General features: G+C 41.1%; 1 protein-coding gene across 2 annotated transcripts; it reads right to left on the bottom strand.

Annotated features, from left to right (window-relative positions):
- Nucleotides 1–309: 309 nt before the first annotated feature.
- Nucleotides 310–11,692, bottom strand: Fam72a (family with sequence similarity 72, member A). Of its 2 annotated transcripts, NM_001081451.2 has the most exons (4): nt 10,833–11,692; nt 8,727–8,804; nt 5,535–5,659; nt 310–511 (listed from the first exon to the last, which is right to left on the bottom strand). In NM_001081451.2, exons 1-4 carry the CDS (start codon nt 10,982–10,984, stop codon nt 417–419), a joined length of 450 nt encoding a protein of 149 aa, NP_001074920.2. In that variant the 5' UTR covers nt 10,985–11,692; the 3' UTR covers nt 310–416. The 2 variants fall into 2 exon arrangements, with proteins under 2 accessions (NP_001074920.2, XP_063128672.1); XM_063272602.1 differs by lacking the exon at nt 5,535–5,659 and having other exon boundaries at nt 10,833–10,984.
- Between the last annotated feature and the right edge of the window lie 367 nt (nt 11,693–12,059).

Raw genomic sequence — 12,059 nt, 5'->3', positions numbered from 1 at the left:
TTTATTATTATTATTATTATCTTTAATCATTATATGCAGTAGAGCCTCATATTTTGTGTGGCTGACATAGGAGGGGGTATTAATGTTCTTATTCAGGAATATAGAATCATGCTATCTGGCATCAAGTTATAGAAAAACTCTCCCCATTTGGAAGTGACACATGAAATTTCCTATTTGAAGTCAAGAATATGCCAATTGGGCAGAGAGTTAGGGGAGAGGAAGCAATAGAAATAGAAGAAGAGAACTGACTTAAGTTGAATTGAAGCAATTAATTTGAAATCGCAAATAAAACAGTAAATGTTCCACTGGTATTTTAAACCATCAGCAAATCTTTACTAGCAATGTTAAAAATTGACCAATTAAATACTTTAAATAGAAAAATTATAAAAACCTTCATATAGTACATCATAATTCTCTCATCGAATATACTCTTCTGCTGAAATCTCTAGCATTTCTTCATCTGTGCATTCTTCTGTCTCTGGCAAATTGCCCCAAAGTAGGAAGTTTACACCTGAAAATAAAAGGCCATAAAATTCTTCAGAGCTTATTACTACAGTTCAGAACATGATATATAAAATTTTATATGCCAAGCTTATCATATAAACTCTGGCATCACTAGTGAAGACAGCAGCAGAAAGAGATGTCTTACAAATAAAACTAATATTATCCATCTATCGCATGAGCATTTTTTTACCTAATCTTTTTTTTAAGATTTATTTATTCATGTATTTTATGTATATAAATGCTCTGTCTTCATGCATAACAGAAGGAATCAGATCTCATTACAGATGGTTGTGAGCCACCTTGTGGTTTCTGGGAATTGAGCTCAGGACCTCTGGAAGAGCAGTCAGTGCTCTTAACTGCTGAGCCATCTCTCCAGCTCTCAACACGAACACTTTTAAGACCTGTTTAAGCAAAAGCTTGAATGTTAGACTCTTAGAACTCAAAAGGAACTCTGGAGTCCCCATCTGCTCCAACCCTGTCTCCAGGTACTCTACACTGATACTTTAAAAATATATTTCAATAATTTTTAGAATAGAGATTACACAGGATTCTTTTAGATTAAGTATCTTTTTGCAGGGTACAAGGGAAATTTCTTAATGAATCATTTCCTCAATATACAGAACAGTAGCTAATATAATTTTTCTGATCAAGATAAGGTGGACCTGCTGGTACAGGCTTTAGTCCCAGCTGTTTGGGTAAATGCAAGTTCTAGGTCATCTTGGACAACTTACTGAGATATTGTCTCAAAAAGTAAGAGGCTTTAGGGAACAGTTGAGTGGTGGAGCCCTTGCCCCGGAAGTGTGAGGTCTGAGGTTCAATCCCCAGCACGTTGGTGTTAAAGCAGTCAGTTACAATGTAGTTCCTTAAAGTAGGCAGGCTTTAGATTACAGGCTGTCAAAGTAGAGCTGTGGACTGGAGGACTAGGTCACAGGGTCACTGTAACAAATGATACTCTAAAGCAGCACTGACAGAGAAATCAGACTTCATGTCAACTAGCCCAGCACAGGTACAGGCCAAACCTACTGAGGAGAATGAGATGACTTAAAGTGCTAAGTACTTAGTACTTAGTACTAAAGTACTGAGAATAAAAACCATCCTGAGACAATCTCAAGCTGTCTAGCTAGCAGTGAGAGCAAAAGGAAAGCCGCCCAGCTCAGGGTATCTGCTCTACACCAAGACAGGGGCCACGTGGTAGCATGGAATGAGCCAGGGCTTACAGACTGGTTTGAGCTTAGCTTCTGCCACTATTGGCATTTTCCGCTGCCCAGATGTTCACTCAGTTATTCTCCATATCTACCATATTGGACACACGGTGACCAGTAATCACTTGCAAGGGATAGGTTAAAATCCCAGTGTTTCACTGGACCAATGTAATATTTCCTTCGCTCACTATCAGCATTTTTACTTCAAGTGTACACAACTATAGATAGAGATTATTGCTCTGTGTTATCTAAAGTTTTTTGTTGTGTTTTCTGTTTCTAAGATAGTCGCATGTAGCCTAGGCTAGCCTCTAAGTCATTATGTAGCTGAGGATGACCTTAGACTCCTCATTTTCTACCTCTACATTCCAAGTGTTGAGATCACAAGCATGTGCCAGTACATTTGGCTAAAATTTTTATAGAATGGTATTATATTGTGTGTATTTTTCTAATTTATCTCATTCATCTTATTTCTGAGTTTTATCTGTTTGACATATGGTGTCGATTTACTTGACTTACTTTTTATTCTGTAGAGTATTTTATTGAGAATATTTTGTTTTTAACTTAACTGGTGTGTGGGCACATGCATATATGCTAGTGTACAAGTGGAGCACTGGACAGAGGCTTTGGGACTCTCGCCTTCCTTCCACTGTGTTGAGGTGGGGTCTTTCTAGTTTCTACTACACTGGTCCAGCTATGCTTGTATGTCAACTTCCAGGCAATTCTCCTGTCTCCAACTCTCATGGGGACTGAACTGAGATCAGGCATGTACAGCAAGGGGCTTTTACCTGCCGAGACATCTCATCTTTTAGATCTTTTAAAACACATTGAAAATTCAGCCTGTCATTGCTGGGCCCAATTTGCTTCGGCACCAAGTAAAATGTGCACATGGTTGAAGCAGTGGGGCTAGACAAGTTTATCTTGTTTGGCAAAGAGATTGCGATCTAATCAGGCAAGAAGTTAGTCCTTATTTGAAGTGACAGAATCTAGAGATATCTATTATGTGCTTTTCCTTAATGGTTTTGTGTCTGAATTGCTTAGTATAAAAAAAACATTTCCTAACAGCCATTCCAAGAATAAATGGTGATCTGCTTCTGTAACATGTGCTGAGGGGCTCACCAGATTGCAAAGAATTGCGAAGCCAAAACCTAAGTAAAAACTAGAATCCATAAAGGTAAACTGAATGCCTTGGGAGACAGTCTAGGGAATCTAGCTGATTTCCCAAGTGAATTTGGGAAAGTTCTGGGAAATTAGATTGATATGTGTAAGCTGACCTAAGACACAGACCTTTTAGAGAATTTTCTGGAATTTTATATAACTCCTATATGCATTCCTCTGGTCTACTTATTCAGATGATTCAAGGACAGATCCAAAGCCATTAGAAAGCTCCTTTTGACAAGCATCTAGGAACTCTTACTTTAAATCACAGTATTAGGATTACAAAGGAGAAGTTTGATATTCTTGGAGTCTGTACTCAGGAACCATGAAGCAACTTAGCACAATTGGTTCAAAGGAGGAAAAAATAAATGAGGAGATTGGATCTGACAGAAGGACCACCTTCCTCTCTCTGTTAGGAGGAGGGAAATCCTGTGATACATCTGTTTCTCATGGATTAGAGTCAGTGCAAATGAAAGAACACTGGTCTTTTATGTTTGAAAAATTGACCAATATTCTAAAGTAAATCAAAACTGAAATATCTCCACCCTGTGTTTTGAATCCTGTGAAGCAGGAAAAACCGTATCAAAGCAGAAACTTTCTTTAATGTGTCCCATGGGCAACACAACACAAATATAAAGTGAAAAACCTATATTAGGAGCCTCTATTTTACTTGAGAGACTTAGAGGAGTCCTTGCTTGAAAATGGCCATCTTAACATATAAAGTTTTAAATTAAAAGGCCAAAGCAATGGACTAGAAAGCCACTGTTGAATTCCAGGCAATCAAAGAAAAAAATCAATCTTGAAAACATAAGCATAATTGGAGGGTTTAAAATGATCTCTTAGTCTATCAAAGTAAATTATACACATAGACACAGATAAACAACCACACAGCCACGACACACACACACAGACACACACACAGACACACACACACAGACACACACACAGACACACACACACAGACACACACAGACACACACACACAGACACACACACACACAGACACATACACAGACACACACACAGACACACACACAGACACACACACACAGACACACACACACACACACACACACATATATACACACAGCCACAGACACACACACACACACACACAGCCACACACTTACACACTTTTGAAAGGAGCATGCTGGGCTAGAGATGTAGTTCAGTCAGTCTGGCATACAAAGCCCTGGGTTTAAACTTCAGGATCTCATAAAACCAGGCTTGGGTCAAGCCATCCTTGGATGCACAGTGAGTTTGAGGCCAGCTTGGGCTACTTGAAACCCTGTCCAAAAAGAAGTAATATCCTGAGTTTGATGATTGTAACCTATACGGAACAAGGAGAGAATTGACTCCCACAGGTTGTCCTCTGATCTCCATATGCAAGTCATTGTGTATACACATGCATACACATACACACACACACACACACACACACACACACACACACACACACACACCATACTCTTAATAAAATGTAATGAATTTTTTAAAAAACAATCTATAATGTACTTTCCTTTTTCTCCTTCCTTCTACATGTGTGTGCACATTGTATATGTGCAGAGTCAGAGGGAGACACTGGGTATTTAGCTGTATTACTCTCGACTTACGTCTTTGAGACAGTGTCTTTCATTGAACTTGAGGCTTGCTATTTTAGCTAGATATGGTTGTCAGGGAGATCCTGTCCCTGTCTCCCAGTGAAGGGAGTTACAGGTACACTCAGTTATGTCTGGCTTTTACATGGGTGCTGGGGGTTCAAACTCCAGTCTTCATCCTTGTGAGCTCTCTCTTATCCACTGAGCCATCTCCCTATTCTCTAGCATATTTTATTACTAAAATAATTTGTATAACACATTAGAATTAAATATTTCCATTGACTAGAATTCTACTGTACTTTATTGATATACATGTTAATATATATGTATATATAGTTTAACATTTATTAATTTTGTTTAATGTGTATGTGTGCTTGTCTACTTATCTGCATGAGTATAACAAGCATGTAGGTGCCTGTGGAAGTAAGAAGAAGGCACTGGATCTCCAGGAACTTGAATTACAGGCAGTTGTAGGCTGTCTAATGTGGATGCTGAGACCAAACCCTGGTCTCTGTAAGAGTCATAAGGCTCTTAACCACTGAGCCATCCCTTCAGCCCCTGAAATATATTGATATCACAGAATTGTTAAAGAGAGGCTACTCAGTCTTCTTCCTATTCCTCACTGCCACGACCCTTCCCTCCTCTCTTTACACACATTTGCATGTACACCCCCCCCTTGACTCTCCATGTACTGTCTTCAAAAGCTATCTGTAATCAGAATGTGTATTAGCATACTATCTCACAGAAATAAAAAGACAGTGTGTGGTGGTTCATACCTATAACATTTTGGAGGCTGAGGTAGAAGGACTGAGCAATAGAGGCCAGCCTGGGCTACTTAGTGTGACTGTGTCAAAGAAAACCAAAAACCAAAACCAAAACCTAATCTGAAGTCTTCCCTCAATTCAATAAGCGGTGATGAATTTTGGTTGATAGTTTTCATAACTGAACGTGTAGGGGGAAAGGGACCAGTTGTCCACTCAAGCTAATTCAATCTAGCTGTGGAGGTTACAGGGGGTTCCCTCAGGTACTGATAGAGAAGCGTTACAAGGAAATGTATAAATCAGTTGTTTCTTACCAGTCGAGTCTAGTCTGTTTATACCATAAACCGCCTGGCTGTGAAACATCCAGAAGTGTCCATTGTTGCAGGAAAGAAGGCAGGAGCTACACGGAACAATCACATGGTAGCCTACAATGTTCCCACTTAAAAAAAAAATAAGTAACTGTTAGTAGATTTGTCTGCTAAGGTAACCAGACCACATAAGTTTCACGCCTCTCCTCTAAACGGAACACAGCACTCACAGGTCTGTGTGTGAAACAGTCCTAACATTTCTGCATTTCCTCGCTCACATTATTTTATTCTTGCTCTCACTGAAGGCCAGTTTTGGGAGATGATTTGTTCTAGAAAGTACTCAAAACTTATGTTGCTATACAGAGAAAATATATGAAATAAACTCAGATCTATAGGTAAAGGATTTTGCTAGCCTTGGGACCGTGACAAGGTGAGTCTTTATATGTCCAAGTTTTTAAAAATTGTTTCAACAAAGCGGAGAGGTAGGTGAAGGCATGGGTTCGCTTAATTAAACCCAAGATGGTGGCTCTCATTTAGTTGCAGTCATTTTGGAGGACTTAAGAAGCAAAGCAAATCTCCAGCCCCTGGAGAAAGTGGAAAATGGTTTTACTGTCTTCAGCAGATCACTAAGTTTCTCATTCTCACAGCTTCTTTCATAAGTCTCATGCTAGCTACAGTGAACACACAGAGAATGTACTGTTCCCCCTTTTTTTTGCACTATGAATTGTTTATACCCTGATGATGAAAATGCTTACTACAGCTCAGTACCCCGTGAGATTTGGGGAGCAGTTCTTTTCACAAGACCTTACAGAACACTATAAACTAAAACCACCCTGTCTTCGAATCACAGCACACTGAGCAGGCAAGTGAGTGAAAACCAAAGTTATTCTTGGACCAGAGCTAACAGTTATTTGTAAGGCTAGGCTGCAAGAATATCTAGACTCAGCCACCACCCATGTCATTCATTTGTCTCTCCACTCACCTATGCAACTAATATTTGTTGACTATCTACTATATGCTGGGTGCTGTTCTAGGTGCTAGAAGTCCATCAGTGAACAAAGCCAAGCCCTTATTCTTAGGGCACAGACCTTCCAGTGGATTTGTATTAGATAGTTTTGCTCCCTTGCCAGCCCCTTCAGTGGCTTTCCACTGGGCGAACAGCTTAACATATTCAAAGCACATGTTAATTTTCTTCCTGCCATGGGTCTTCGTATCCACTATTCCCTCTGCCCATTCTGTACGTTCTTCTTATACTTAGGACTCAACTCCAGCGTTCATGTCTCTATGGGCTATCCTTCCCTCACAACGATGTCTAAAATGACTCTTACTTGCTTTCTCAATTTCTGGTATTTCCTATCACATATTGTCATTTTCTGTGTAGTACTCCCACTGCAGTAAATATCCTATTGATCTTAGTATTAGATTGGAACAATCATGTTTCTACTAGAATACTATGTCCAGAGGTCAGTAACTTTATCTTATGGATATCCTGGGTTTCCAGTCCTGACATCAGTAACTGGTACATAGTAGGTTCAAGCACAGCTTGAATTGGTAAGGTCAGACAGCCACTAACACATTAACAGTCTGCTGACTTGTAACTCTCAACCTCTCTGCAATGGAATAACACAACTTCATCCATCTTTCAGAGATACTAGTAATAGACCTCGTTCTCCTTTCACTTACACTTCATGCAGCTTTCAACATTCAGCCATTTATTTCCAGCTTACAATTTCAGAAGCTAGATTCCGCATCTAATGCTGCTTCTTAATTCCTATCTTTATGAAACTAAATGTTCAGACAGAATTTCAGAGCCGGTCATGGTGGCACACACATTTAACCCTAGTAGCTGGAAGCGGAAGCAGGATGAGTGTGAATTGGAGGCCAATGCTAACTCTATAGGAAGTTCAGATCAGGCTTGGCTTCATAGGACAGCAGTGTCTCAAAAAAGGTAGGAAAGGAGGGATGGAGGGAGGTTGTGAGGTGAGGAGTGTGAGGGAGGGAGGGAGAGGAGAGTTGGGGAGGACAGAAATTAAACAAGTTGGGTGTGGTGGTTGGTGCACATAATCCCAGCACTCAGGTGGCTGAGTCAGTAGAGTTGCCAAAAATTAGAGGCGCTCCTGGACTATATAGTGAATTCAAGATCAGCCTGAGTTACAGAGTAAGAACCTGTCCCAAAAAGAAAAAAATTAGCTGTGTGTCACATCATGCCTTTAATCCCTGCACTCTGGCGGCAGAGACAGACAGATCTCTATGAGGCCAGGCTGGTCTACAAATCAAGTTCTAGGACAGTCAGGGCTACATAGAGAAACCTTGTCTCAAAAAACCAAAACCAAACAAACAAAATTTCTAACTCTACAAGTTTCCTAACTTTAGAGGTTTAAAGAGTTTATTCAAGATCATGAAGAAAACAAGAATAAAGCAGGCCTCAGATCTGATTTATATGTGGGGTCAGGTAGCATGATGTGGCTGAGTAAAAACCACAAGTCAATCTGGGGTTTAGTTCTTCAGGGGCCTTTCACCTTTTTTCTGAGAAGGTCTCTCACTGAAGTCTGAGGCTTGTCAGTTAGCCTAGGCTGGCTGTCAAGGGAACTCTTTGGATACCTCTGTCTCTAGATTCCAGAGCTGGGACTGCAAGTGTGTGCTACCACATCCAGGTCAAATTCAGATCCTCATATTTCCACAGCAAGCATGTTAACGGTCGAGCCATCTTCCCCTGATCTCTGATTTTTGTGTGTGTGTACATCCTATTGATTTAATTTACTAATTGATTTAATCTCACAGGTTTATTGGGGAGCAGATATTTGCAAATATACTTTGAAAAACTATAAACCGTATTTGTAAAGTATCACAAAGACTCTTTTAAACAATAGTTCTAGGACTGGCAAGATGGCTCAGTGGGTAAAAGTTCTTGCTTCTAAGCCAGAGGACCCAAGTTCAATCCTTAGGTTCCCTATGGTAGAATGAAAGAACAAATTTTCACCTCCACACGTGTCAGGGCACACATGTTACACATATATACCCATGCACATAAGTAGATAAATGTAATTTAAAAAAAATAGCTCTACGAAACACGTTCTTTTAGTGGCTCACTGCCCGAGTTACATCAATGCGGATGCAGCCTACAGAATCTTTCTGTGAGTTTTTATGTCAATATCTACCTTCCAAACTCAGGCTATCTACAACAGTGGCCCAATTTACCATTTTAAACATGCGATGTCCTTCAGTTTACACTTGCAGATTCCTGTGAAATAGCATCTTCCAATGAAATCCACTGTGCTGGAGGAGAAAAGAAGTTTACAGACAGTCAAATATTCTAAAGCTTTTAACTTTAAAATGAGATAAAATTTTGCCATATGTCCTCTCTAAAAATTGTATGTGAATATGTGTGTGTTTGTGTGTGTTTGTATGTGATGTGATGTGTGTGTATGTGTGTGTGAGGTGAGTGTGTGTGTGTGTGTGTGAGGTGAGTGTGTGTGTGTGTGTGGCAGTAGAGATAGAACTCAGGACTTTATAAATGCTAGGCAAGCATGCTACCTACCATTGGGCTATATTCCAATAATTCAATCTTTCTTTTAAATATGTACAGTTTTTCTTAAATTTTATGTGTATGAATGCTCCTGCAGGCCAGAAAAAGGCATTGGATCCCATTACAGATGGTTGTGAGCCACCATGTGGTTGTTGGGAATTGAACTCAGTTCCTCTGGAAGAGCAGCCAGTGCTCTTAACCTCTGAGCCGAGTCCCCAGCCCCAAATATGTACAGTTTAAAAGCATTGAATACGGTCACATTATTGTGGGATGACAATCCAGACCATTTTCATATTGCAAATCTGAAACTCTATACTCATATAACCCTAATTTCCCCACTTCCTAGCTATCACTATTGTCCTTCAGATACTTCATATAAGCAAAGTCATACAGTATTTATTGTTTAGTTACTGGTGTTCCACTTAGCATAATGTACTCCAGGTTTATCTCCTTACAGCAAGTGAAAAGATTTCTTTCCTTTAAGGCAAATTTCTGGGTACCCACTTACTAGATGAGTCAATTGGAAATTAGATTATTTCTATCTCATGATTGTGGATGCTGCTGCTATAAATGATGCTGATCTGAATTCTTTTGGATGTATGCCTATAAGTGGAATTATATGGATCATATGGTAATTCTGTATTTAATAGTTAAAGAACCACCACATTGTTTTTCTACAGCAGCTTTACCATTTCACGTTCCTGCAGCATGCCAGGGCCCTGATTTTTCCATAGTATCCCAAGGACGCTTTTAGTTGTGATTTGGCACAAATTTCATAAATTCAGAGCTGAACTAGACTCTAAAATATAACCATAGTTCATTTTTGTAAGAGTTGGGTAATATTTGTGCTGACTATAAACATTTGGCAGATTTACTCCTCTTGCAGAGGACAGCAGTTCACTTCCCAACACCCATATCATGAAACCTACAACTGCCTACCCAGAGGACACCTCTAGCCTCAAGGCACCTGTGTATCTACCCCTCCTCGAACAAACACACACATACACATAGTGACAAAATAAATCTTAAAAACCAATGCGTTCACTGATCCACACCCATTTAGCACATGAATCCATTGTGATTATAACACCAACAGAGAAAAATTCTATGCTATGATTCTATGCTATGCACCAATAATAATAACCCAACTTGAGACTTCCTTTAATGACCACAGCTGTTGTAGAGATAGAGAATTTCAAATTTTTGTGTGAGCATAGCTAACTAAAACAATACACTGGATCATAGAACCTTTGGGACATTTGGTTCTACGATTTTATCATCTAGGGCTTTCTTTTTCACCATACAAGTACACATACACAAATAAAATCGCACCTCATTTATCTCTGTAATAAATGATGACTGCCCTTAGACAATTCACAGAAGATTTCAAGGGGGCAAACGAAGAGGTTATATATAGCTTTACTTCCCTAGATTTTAAAATGTTCAAATTTACTCTCTTTTCAATCATGAATTTCACTTTAAATGAATCATTACACACTTTTCAAGTGACGGTTAGACTTGCTTCAGAAAGGAAGCAAGGAGCCTTAGAGTCAACATAAGGGATGCGCAAACACACGACTCTAAGTGCCTGGAAGCATGACCTCAGTACGGACCACGTTGGGCAAACCACAGACTTGGTCCAGACAGTCTGCCCACTTAGATAAACTCCAAGGGAATCATCAGACTGATGGCAGTGGCTGGAACACCAAATGATAACCTTGACTCTCAGGGACCCATGCCATCCACTGTCCAGTAAAGGGCCAACCCGTAAGACTTACTTGGTAGGAGGAATGTCTGTAGAGTAAAGGTCTATGTCAGTGTCAGCCAACAGAACAGCCTTCATTCCCCTAGAGCTGAGAACTTGTTTACAGAATTTGCAACACAGGATGGACACGCATCGGTCCTTGAAAGTACAGTTGTTGGTAGACATAGCGTCCCGCGCAGGTAAGAGATGCAGAATTTTGAAAGGGGAAACCTTGATTTCCTCAGGCTAACAATCGAGTTTAAGGAAGGTCTTGAGTTCTCTAAGCTCTAAAACTAGGAAGAGAGTCCTGTTTTCCTGGTGGAAAGGTAAGATTAGTATTTATTGAGTAGGAGGAGCAAATGTTACTTCTTTTTGACCTGGGGAGGGAAGGGAAATGGGAGTTCGAGGTAGGGAGAGACAAGTGGAGTTGAAGGAAGACTTCGCCACAGGCTTTATTTTCTCTGGTCTTCAAGAATCTTTTGCTCTTCAGCTCTGACCCCAGCCCGGGAATTCGGCGATTCCCAGAGGGCTCTTCCCTTTAAAGCCTCGCCTCTCTGACCACTCCCAGCGCGAGCTCCGCCCGCAGAGCGCTCCAATTCCCTGCTCTGCTCCACGCGGCTTCTTCGTGGGATTCAACGCCCCTCAGTCCTTTCCGCGCCGGCTCTGGACCTGTCCCGCTCTCTCCTCTCCGAGCTCGGCCGCGGGCTCCCTCCCTCGCACCACGGCTCTCGGAGTCCTCTCTACCCAGCTCTCGCACTCGCTGCCCGTTACCCTTAAGGTCTCTCCCACAGCGGTGGCTCCAAAGTGAGCAGCGGTGTTGCGAGGTGGAGGGGAGAGGCCTTGGAATAGGCTCGGTCAGCACCGGAGTCAGTCACGGAACACGCCGGGTTTTGCTCTTTCTTCCGCTTTCTCTGCTTTTCTAACCCGCTGTCAGTTTGAATTGTCTGCGCCGAGCAGGGATTGGGAGGACTAGAATTCGACCAAGTCCCACATTGGAAGGCCAAGGGCCTTTTCCTGACGTGAGCTCAGAGGCCGCGCCCCAGTAACGGTGCCGATGTCAGATGGGCTCTCTGATTGGTTAAGATTAGCTCGGCCTCTAAGCTTATTGGCCAGCATCTGCTTGGATTAAACCCTTCTTCCCCCTGTGAACTTGGAAGACACACCCCGAGTTTCTTATTGGTAGATGTGCTTACTGTCCAGGCCAGTCTCTACTGCTTATTGGCTGAACTTCTCTCCTCCCTTTACCGTCCCGATTGGTCCT

The sequence above is a fragment of the Rattus norvegicus genome, chromosome 13 (genome assembly GCF_036323735.1).
Source record: "Rattus norvegicus strain BN/NHsdMcwi chromosome 13, GRCr8, whole genome shotgun sequence".
Classification (NCBI taxonomy): domain Eukaryota; kingdom Metazoa; phylum Chordata; class Mammalia; order Rodentia; family Muridae; genus Rattus; species Rattus norvegicus.
This window is presented reverse-complemented; position numbering and strand designations above follow the sequence as displayed.